At 37.9% G+C, this 11183-nt stretch overlaps 1 protein-coding gene across 1 annotated transcript; it reads left to right on the top strand.

Annotated features, from left to right (window-relative positions):
* The first annotated feature begins 7078 nt into the window (after window positions 1-7078).
* On the top strand, window positions 7079-8231 carry LOC131891079 (uncharacterized). Its single transcript, XM_059240579.1, has 2 exons — window positions 7079-7361; window positions 7429-8231. The coding sequence occupies exons 1-2, from the start codon at window positions 7157-7159 to the stop codon at window positions 8118-8120; spliced, it is 897 nt and encodes a 298-aa protein (XP_059096562.1). The 5' UTR covers window positions 7079-7156; the 3' UTR covers window positions 8121-8231.
* The last annotated feature ends 2952 nt before the right edge of the window (window positions 8232-11183 follow it).

Raw genomic sequence — 11183 nt, 5'->3', positions numbered from 1 at the left:
AGGTCAAGGGAAGTGGAGAAAATGACTCTGGCTTCAATTTGAATATACGGCAAAGAACTGCAAGAAAACTCGTTGTAGGTCGTACATGTTTTAAGCTTGCTTATTGCATAGTGAGGATATCTTTGATGTTAATATGAACTGGAAGATCTTAATAGACAAATATGGGCAATCATTTATTGTGATAACTCGAGCACTTTTGCTGAATAGATGATCCTGGTTTGCTTCTTTTTTGTTTGAACCTTTTCTTCCCCATCTATTAAGAAGGGGATAAAACTGAGGATGAACCGATAGGAAGTGGGCCAGACCTTTTTACCAACGTGCGCTTTGGCAATCAAGAGGGAAATGGGTGTCGTCACTATAAATTAACGTGTGATTGCCCTAACCCATTTTGACTTCTTCAGCCCCTCAGCACTCAAAACTGTATTGTACTTGAGTATATAATAGTATTCCCATCGATTCCAAATAGAATGAACCTCTTTCTTGAGGATGCCAAACGGAGTGTTTCTCATTGAGGAAAAATGGCTCTGAAAGATAGGATCCATTCGTCATGACTCATGGCCCAGATTAATATTTTCCTAACGTTATCAGCCATCTCACGGAGGTCCTCACGTGGTAATGGGAGATCCATGAAATTGCTATTTGAAATCGAATTTCCTCATTGGTATTTGATGGCTAGGGACGGGCTATTCGTTTCGCTCATGCTGATTCCTGTGCCAGACCAATGAGAAATGCTCTAATATACAATGATATATTCTAATTCAGAGAATCAATTTCCTTGATCTTTAGTAAATGATAGTTTCTGTTGGCAAAACTGTCAAAAGAACTCTGTTTTAGGACTCCAAAAATTGAAGTAGAAGAAGCCATCTCAAATTTGGGACACTTTTGCACTGAAGTGTTTCAATGATTGGCTTGTTTTGCTTTTGTGGCTATTTCAGAATGCAATGAGATGTGCTTCTAAGTATTTATGGCAAAGAACATTATGCATCACGTCGGCTTCTTAGCATGTTTTTGTTTTTGATTAACGTTGTGAATTTTTATGCGCATGTATTTTTCCGATAACCACCACATTTTATGAAACATGAAAAATGCCATACCGGAAGCAGATAATCAATTTTTGCTTCAATTTGATTTTTCATGGCCAGTTTTCATTTTGGCAATCTTATGCTTTTATTTTCATCATAAAGAAACACATATTTCACTTCTAAGAAAGTCCTAGCTTGTCATTTCCTACTTTTCCTTGGACATTATTTTTCAATTGCATTTTGAAAAACTCCAAAATTGTCGTTAGCGTACCAACATATAGTCGATTAATTGATCGCCGTAACATGCCTAGCTTATATCGGTCGATGTATCCATCCCCACCTCAAAGTTGTCGTGAGGCATCCCAACCATCCATGACTTCTGAAAGACTTCCAAGAGGGTTCATAAGTGAATCCACCATTCCCAACCACCGAACCAACTGACTCCCTCCACCTCTATTATTCCTCTTCTTTCTATCCTCCTCCCTTCTAGACAATTGCAGACATGCTCATGAGGATATGAATCCAAGACAAGTACCTCCAGAATAACCTGTTTGGCCCGATGGTGACAATCGTCGGATGAAGAAGACTCGATAAGAGGACAGAAAAACACAACATGGTGGTATTGATTTGAGGAAGTTTTGCCACAAAAGAGGACACCAAATGTTTGCTTTATCAGAAACTTTCTGTCAAGTCACGCCAAGCAAGTCAACGAATTGTGGCGAGATCAAACGCGTGTCCTCTTCAGAGATCAAGTACTTCAGCCCTGTTGGGAGCGATTCAGGTATTAAAGAGGAGCTTTATGTCTCATTCATAAGTCTTCGAAATGGTGGCATTTACAAAGTTGAGAGAAGTCCATTCTAATCAACCACATGCCGAGTCAATGGTGATACCTCTCCAAATTTGAGACATAAAATTCTTCATCGCTTTGGATCGGCAAGCAATATTTATGATGTGATTGGACCCAGGACCGTTCTTCTTGCAGTTTGTCCCCAACATTGCCCAAGAAAGGAGTGTGACTGAATTTCAAGTGTTCTATATTCCACTGTTAAAATCTAATCAGGATTTGAAATTTCCAATTCCTTTTTTTAAACTTGGAAAGCTAGATGTGGTTGGAATTTTACAAGGATACATTTGCCAGTTTAATTTTAAATCTGTCACTTTTTGCACAGATTATTTTTTAAGTACCAAAAACATTGTCATCAAGTGGTAATAAAAATGCCTTCAACTTCAAGATCACAAATAAATGAACTCATGGTTAACGGTTGTGATAGTATAGTTATGAGTTGTTTATCTTAAATAAGTTTTTATCAATATTGTAAACTATTGTTTTGCTTTCTCTGCATACTTTTGAAAAGCGGACCACTTTTATTTATTTTTTCGGACATTGAAAAAGCATATTATATTTCTTGGCAATTTATATAACCAGAGCATTTTGTAGCCAAATTTGGTGCAAATTACAACTTTTGAAAGGTAATATGTCAGAGTCTGTACCATGGATTTTTATGAAATTTTGATTGAAGGCGTAACAACGGATGCTGACCATGTCTTTTAAGAACAATTTTAAACATACGATCTTCAAATAGGTTTTCAGTGGATTAATATACTTATCAGAGCTACTTTTAATGACGCATAGTTTTTCAAAGTTGGTCCTTGTGTTGTTTAAACAATGAAAAACGCAACTAGAAGTCTTGGCATTTGAGCATTATCTATTCAAGTGTAGTGGGAACCACCGTGCCGAGTGAAGTTGTGGTACAAAATTCAAAAGTATGTCATTTTTTGGTGCAGTTCTCTTACACTGCATTTACATCTTGACACATTAAACATATGTGCACGTTGCAGGTTGGCTGGAAGTATTATTTACATCACCTATCACGGGTTATAGCTGCTTTTTGATTGCTCCTTTATGTTTCTTGAATTGTGCTCATTGGCATTATTTTTTTTCCTACAAGATCTTGAGTTGCAAAAAATATCATTTCAAACAAAAGGGTCTTCTTGAGACATGTCTTTATCTGCTTTGATGTATGGTTTAAGGCCATCGAAACCATAATGATGTCATATTGAACTATACATGGAATACGATTGCTTAATCAATTGTGGCATATTAAAAGAAGTTTTAGAGAAGAAAGTGCGTTCAATACCCGAACGCGATTGTTCATCTTATCACAGGTTTACAAAATAAAATTTGGCAAGACGTTATTTGAAATGATATTAATGGCTGAACAAACTACGATAATATTTATGAAGCAAAAACTATCAAATCATGGAACATGTGGCAAGAGATCGTACTCAAATTCAGTGAATGCAAGAATATCAGTTATCCCAGTGGTCCCATCTCACCCAAACCTGACCAAGGATTCGTTGAGGAGTCGAGCCAAGAACGTTCACATTTCCTGCCCCATTATCACATCAGCACATAGACGTTGATTTGCAAAGTGATTGCACAGACAGGATCTCGGCTCACAGAGATCTTCTGCCCATTGTCCGTTAACAAATCTTGTTCAAAACGGGTTGTCAGCGAGACCCATCTTCTGTTGTATCGTCAGCAAGCAGGTTGTACGCACTGAACAATGTAACTCAATAGGCAGCCTGTTTGTGAATACTAGCATCCAGTGCGATGAATTCCAAGCAGAATTAAGAGGGCTCAATACTTTTGCTTGGGATTAGTGGACATCCTGCTCAAGTTTACAGCAAAAAAGGACGCGATTGTATAGGCGTTTTACATTTGAGCAACTGTTTATGTGCAGATTTGACGTGTCAAGATAGATTTACTGTCGAGGATTTGGCTTTCGTTTGGGCTGTCCGAAACTCCACATTTAGATATGGACATGTAAACAGAGAAAAGAACTCTTTTCCACATGCACTCTTAGTTCAAGATAGCATTCAGTTTTGGTCTAGTATAATTGATCATTTTTCAATTCGGTAATAAACTGGGCTCCTGTCCCGGCTTGCGGAGGCATGCATTACATTTTACATCATATACCTACATATACTATTGTATGATATTGTTGGGATTAAATAAATCATTAAACTGCCAGCAAAAGCCACAGTAGATCTCAGAATAGCATAACAAGTCAAGCTTGATTAAAGAGACAACTTCAAGAGACAAGTTCTTTGAGGCAAGAAAAATCGGGGTCACGTTTTGAGCCTAACCAGAGACTCTAAAGAGAGGAAACGACAGGGCTTTCCATCGCCCGCCAAGTTAGGCCATTGCGTTGAATCAAGAGAGTAACTCTATGATCAATAAAACAAAACTGCCCGTACTAAAAAGTACATTTAAGCGTTTAAAAAAGAATAATGATCTGTTTGATATGCAACTCTGTTCAAATACCAATATTTATGAATTCATTTTAGAAATCACAAAAAATAAATGAAACAACCATGAACATCAATGTAATCAAAAGCAATCAAATTGTCTTTGAAGTTAATGAAATATTGCGCAAAATTTGCCAAAAATATTCATGGAAAAAATCCACCAATTTCTCTAAACAAGCATCAGTCATTGGTGGAAAATGAATGGGTTGTCTTTGAGCAGAGTTTAAATTTCTACTTATTAGGAAGTTTACATAAAAGGCAGGCATTGTTTAAGAGGCACAGAGTAGCAACAAAATTTAGTTCAATAGATTTCAATTTGAATTTTGGACTCCTATGAATGTAACTTTTAGCAAAAGCATCCAATGTAGTCAGGTAAAATAGGTGTTATATTTGTTAAGATTTTTCATTCTATGATTATAAAGTATTCAAATATGTTTATAGAGCAACTTGTAGCTCAGAGCTTCAAGTTGCCTACTTTTGGTTTGGGTGCCCTTCACAGAGTGAGAACTGTAGTTTCATAACAAGTCCACCAAGCTACTTGAAATTTGGTCAAGATGTTCCTGAAACAATATGCTTTAAACAATATGTTTGACCAAAAAATGTGAACTAATTGTGTTTAAAGCAAATTCTTGTTTTATCAAGAAAACCAAATCAACATTTTTCAGGAATTTTACTTCAAAACATGTGCAAAGTCATTTTAAAGATATTAAGTATCTTATGCATATTGAAGCGCATGCAAAACTGGTTACAAAAATGATATTCGTCGCATATTTCGTTCAATACCAACGCAAAGAATGGACATTTAAAATTTCAGCGCCAATAGTTTAGGCCTAACATGGCGGGAAAGGTTTGTTGACCATAAAAAAGTGGCGTCGCCTGGCTCTAGTGTCCTTGGGCTAACTCACGGGTTTTGGACATGCTGCAACTCTATGCATATATTTCTAGACACTGGATGTTGGACGACCGACCACTCGGTTGGTAAAACAATACAATGGTTGGTCTTCTGGGAATTGATCACCAACCGATTTATTGTACTGTTTAGCCAACCGAGTGGCCGACATCCAGTCTCTAGAAATTTATGCTCAATGTTGCAACTTCCCGTGGTTTTGTATTTGACCTCATCATTGGTAACAGAGCCTTGTTTCATCTGCAGATTTGGTGGGCGTCTAGTTACCTGCTTGGTTAAAAACACGTGTTTGATTAATGTTTCAACTATTCAAGGTTTTTGTGGGGAATTGATCAAATTCATGAATCTTGTCGTGCTCCAAAGTATTCTAAAAGCTTTCACTTTCGATGGGTCTTTTCCACGAGCGAAAAGCAAATCCAAGGGGGCCATGTTCGAGTAGGCAAATGACAGAATGAAATTACCATCAATTTAGGCGACATTCTGGCACATATTTAGAATTATCTTAACTTTGTTAACGTCTCATCAATCGCATTGTTATTTGCCATCCAAAGGTAAATGTTTTGCTCAAAGACCTTGTAGTAAATGCATTTGCCAGAAATCAGCTCTCCTCTACCAATGAACACCAGTACGTAAGTCACGGTTTCTATACATATATCTTTGCCAGAGGTCAGTTGATGATTGAGGCCGCTGTTTAAGCTGACTATTAACTATCTTGAATGGCCTTGATCAGCTTTAAGATAGAGAGATTTTTACTCTGACTGCACATCTTTTTAAGGCCTTGAATGGGGTCATAAAAGGAAAGTGCTTAATGTTTCTCAGTTGGGTTATGAAGTTATATAATGGATTTTAATGGCTCTTTATGGAGCCATGTCAAGTAAGATTATTCATTTTCGATTTAAAAAATAGTAGTCTTACTGCCAGCGGCCAAGCCCTACGTTTCCTATTCAAGTGTCCAATCAAAAAAGCGCAGATTAATGAAATGATTGGCGGCCAAAACTTTAAGTCAAAGTAATATAGTCATAATTCAATACGTGGGAGAAACACACATGTTCGGCAAATTTGCTCAAATATAAAAGCATGCCTCCAATCAACCAAGAACACGGCTGACGGAAATAGAGAAATCAATTATTGCTCGTTCAAAAATGAACTTCTGTCTTTGGTTTGGCGGGTGCGTTTTGCTATTTGAAGCCTTGTTGCAAACTTAATGGTCAAAAGTGCTTACTCTAAATGGCATTGCTTTTTACATAATTGCAATTAGCAAAAATTACAAAATTAGCCCTACTAAATATATTTTAAAAAACTACAGGATATTGCTTTTTAAATTTGATTTTTTAATGTGTTTCAAGTGATCTAATATACCACTTTGAGCCAATACACCATCACATGCTTCAAAGAAGAAGAAAAGGATAATGTCCAGTAAATCTGTAATCTACGTAAAGAAAATGCTTTTGTCATCCTCGGCTTTTTCATTGTTTGCTCTTCCAATAATGTTCAGAGGAAAAAAACATATTCTTAATCTTAAACAAAATACCCTATATGAAGCCCAATAAAATGTCACATACCTTGTGCACTTATACATCCAATTTCAAACAATGCTTGACCATGGCATGACCAAGAGCTCCATAGGGAATTTGATTTCACTTTAAACAATATTATCTCTAGGAAAAGGCAAAAGTCGTTAGAATGCAATGCTTTTCATCCACCGCCCCAAGTCATCGATGGCTGATTCAAATATTTACACACATCATGTCGTGCCGATGTAACTGATTAAAATAGCTGATTATACTTACAAATAGAGCCATATAAAAATGAGACAACATTGTCCACAGATGGTAGTTGTCTTCGACTCTCAGCCTAGAGTACTAGGTCCAGTGGTGGTTCATCGTTGAAAGCCTTCGATCCGTTTTTCGAAACCATGTTGTCGATTTGCTCTGAGGACAAAAAACACGTGACTTATGAGAACGCAATCTTGGTCACCAATGTCAATTCTGCATTGGCGAAGTATCGTGAAAGCTTACGGAACTTTGCCTTAGAAATCGAGGAGCTAGCGGATCAATATGACTCCGTTTGGAAAAAGCACAAAGCAATAAGAGTTGGAGGCTATTCCGGTTCTGTTTTAGGTGACTAAAAATCCAGCTCAATCAATTCTAGAACATACCTCCAATGTTGATCAAAATTTGACCGCAGGATGCCTTTTGGGAATAGGAGGAGGCATCGTGTCAGTGGCCACGGCGGGTGCCGCTGTTCCATTCCTGGTTGGAGGCCTGTTTGTTGCTGGAGCCGTAGCTGGCGTTGGCGGAGGAATCACGAGATGGGACAACGCCAGAACAACAAAGAACAGATTGGAGGAGCTGTCTGAGACATTCGAGGATTTATTGGAAAGCACTATGCATTCCCACGAAAGCTTGGTTGACGCCCTTCGTGAATTTCAAGGCGCTCCACAACTTCAAGCCCTGAAAATGGAAACAATGATAGGTGAAAAGGTTCAGATATTTCAGGGGAGTGGAAAGGCGATGATAAACATTTTGCATGCATTCCCTTCATTTAAAACTTTGGTGAAGACTGGACTTATTAACACCTTCAAGCAGAAAGCAGCAGGTTCTGCATCGATGGCGGCAAGTTCAGTTGGACTGACCGATGACGTATTGGTTGGTGGTGCCAGAGCAACAGGCCAAACCGTGGCCACAGAGGGTATCAAAAGAGCGGCTATTGCAGCCGGTGGAGTTGCCATTGGCTTGGGAGTTCTCGCCCTAGGCTACGAAATCTATGAAATTGTTCAGGATGTTAAAAAAGACGATTGCACTTTCTCACAGGAATTGCGAAATTTGGCGGCCAATATTCGAGAGAACCATTTGATCATGAAAGCTTGGGGCTCGTGAATGTGGGCATTAGCAAAGTTATAGTATGTTAACGGCCTATTCAAGGCTTTATTGGAATATTTGCTCATGAATGTGGTCAAAATGAAAAGTAAAAGATTTATCTTATTTGCATTTCGATGGTAGAAGCCTCGCCGAACCTAGGTCATGTAATAGAGTAACATATCTCTTACATACAAGGCAACATTGACGGAGTTAGTCTCATTGCCCTGTCATTCATTGGCTAGACATTCTTTAACAAATTCATGAATTCGGTCAGAAATCTTCTCTAGATTCTGGCATTGATATTTTCCGGCTTGTCGGAAAATCTTTGCCATAGACATCCTATCTCGACATTGACGTATTCCTTCAAAATGGCCGAATGCCGTCATATTTGGGACCAGAAAGACAAAGTTTAGAGCTGATATAAAGTGGCTGTAAAATCGTCTTTAGCCTGGAGGACGAACCGTGTTGACATTTGAGCAATTGAATTCTCTTTCGGGACTTGACATGTTGGTCACGAGTCTCATGCTCAAGGATTTCTCAAGATGCGTGAGAGACGTCAGTCGATATGAGATGGCATTCCAGACCAATAAATTCATCCCTGCGATCTTAACAGCAATGAGTTCCTTCTCAGTGCTTGTTCAATGGTTATGACTAGGGTCTATTGTTTGCTTGGTCATCAAGGATCTTCAATGGGCCAATCGATCTTGGTCACTTTGTTAACAAGACCCAATGACCGAGTTGAAGGTTTGAATTGTCTCCATGATGAGAGTTCCCCAACTCTGCATTTTGCGATGGATCGTAGACCCTCCACATTGTACGCATCTTTTTAAAACATCAGATTGACAATAAAGATAGAGGCTTGGCTAAAGTGCAAAGGCATTTTTTAGGAGTTGATATGATATTATGTCATTGGGAATTCTGATTTGACTCCAGTGATGACACGTATAGTAGTTAGAAATTACTTCCTTTATCAAGGCATTTCAAAAGGTGGGCTTACCCAACACAATTGTGCATCAATTTGCTTGGAGCGTAAGCAACCCATATCGATGAAATTCAATTACTTGCGGTTTTTGTATTGAGACAACTCAAGATAAATGGTGTTTAGGAGGTTTTGATGTTTCGATGACCTTGAAACTTGCGGTGAAAGAAAATAAGTTAACAGGAACTTTAAATATACGAATCATTCTGAATCAAAGAGCATGGAACCATAGTGGTAAAGCTGGTCAAAAATGATTCCAAAGGCAATTATAAAGCTCCCCATTACGATTGAGATCTCTCGTTACGGTGCAGATTTTCAAAATGCCCATTAACGAATACAATCCAATCTCCGTCCAGTCATGACATCAGGACATATGAGCTCCTAAACCCATTTCATTTTGAAGTGGGGGAAGTTCGAGAATAGAACCCCAATGATGATGATGATGACCATTGGTATGACCCTCATTTTGCCCTTTGACAATTCAGGCGCAAAGTCGAATCAAAATGAGCGAGCGTTAATATTTGAGTTGAAACAGACGATTGCAAACGAGAAAATATGTCGCTTCACTTTTCCGCCTTCTGCTCTGTAGCTTTGCTATGGTTGTTGAATTGGAAAGATGCTGAGGGTATTTACTAATAAAGGTAGCGACATGGCTTTAATAGCCCAAAAATGGCTTCCGACATAATTTAAAAGCGATCAACTTAGATGACCTGCACAAACCCCATCTAACCGAGACAATCGGGATCGTCAGGTCATTCCCACCTGGTCATTCCGGATGGAAGAACCAGCACACGAAAATATTTCATTCCAAGACCTAAACGACTTTGGAACAGCCATCCACATGAAGCCAAAAGCATGGACTACAAACTCGAAATTCAGAACAGCCATCAATATATTCACGAAAACCATACCTCTAAAACTCCTCATGATACAATTGCCATTGTTGAACCTTTTGGAAGTTTTGTGTTCCATTATTTCACGTTTAGACATAAAACAGTGGTGTCACCTTTCAGAGAACGATGGATCTAATATTTGGTAACATGCCCCTTCGTGCTGTCTACATTAACGACATTCTGGTATTCTCAAAAAGTCATGCCGATAACATGGCTTGTATAAGGAGCATTTTTGCAAGCCTTTGCCACCTTAAATACTCATTTTCTGAGAGCCCAAAGCTACTAACCCAACCTCTTCGAAGCGTATGGTGCCGTACTCTCGAGCGATGAATCCTGTGAGGATAAAACCAGCTCGTAGCAAACGGCACGGTCAAAGAACCCGACTGAGAATGGTACAATGACCATAGCAACCAATCTGCAAAGACCGATTGGCCATATCTACCACACACGGTGTTACTCACAATACTGATAAAGTTTTTTTTGCAAATGCCAAGACTTCAAATAATGATTTTCGCTTTTAATGAAACAAAAGGAACAACTTTTATAAAAAATCATCTTGGATTCTAGCTCAGATTAGAATATTAATCCACTTAAAACCTACAAAGAGATAACATTTTTAAAAACGTAATCAATAGATGTTGGGAGTAACCTTAGTTGCGTTTCCAACTAGAATTTTATTCAAATCTATGGAGTAAAAGATAAGATATCTCGTTTCCAACGATTGCATTTTCATCAAATTTGACTGCAAATTGCTCCGGTTATATCTTAAAGCAATTGTCAAGAAATATAATAAGTTTTTTCTATGCCTACAATAAAAATGGAAATATTTCATTTTTCTGAAGCAGGTAGAAACATCCGAATATAACTTAAACCTTACTGAATGTCAATATTTCACAATTAGGATACCATACTTGTCAATCGCAACTTTAATCAAGCTTAATCTTGAATTTTGACAAAATTCTATTAACGTTGAATAAAAACATCGCTAGTACTTAGAAATTAATTACTGCAAAAAGTAACAATTTGGAAAATTAAACTGCCACAGGTATCGTTCAAATATTTTAGGAACATAATAGGATAGTGTAGCTTTTGGCACTTAAGTAAAATGAAAGGCAATTTTGCATGTTTTGTAAGTTTTAAGCGACATTTTTTGCTACTCTTTGATTTTAAAGAAATCTTACAGATAATGGAGAATTATTATTCCTTGTC

This window comes from Tigriopus californicus, chromosome 11, assembly GCF_007210705.1.
Source record: "Tigriopus californicus strain San Diego chromosome 11, Tcal_SD_v2.1, whole genome shotgun sequence".
NCBI classification, from domain to species: Eukaryota; Metazoa; Arthropoda; class Copepoda; order Harpacticoida; family Harpacticidae; genus Tigriopus; species Tigriopus californicus.
The sequence above is the reverse complement of the archived record's forward strand: the minus strand, read 5'-3'. Positions and strand labels throughout refer to the sequence as shown.

Bases quoted from the DNA above. Each gene is read 5' to 3' on its own strand.
- LOC131891079 (XM_059240579.1), top strand. From the start codon at position 7,157: ATGTTGTCGATTTGCTCTGAGGACAAAAAACACGTGACTTATGAGAAC. The intron at 7,362-7,428 runs GTGACTAAAAAT...ATTTGACCGCAG, and splicing joins CTATTCCGGTTCTGTTTTAG to GATGCCTTTTGGGAATAGGA.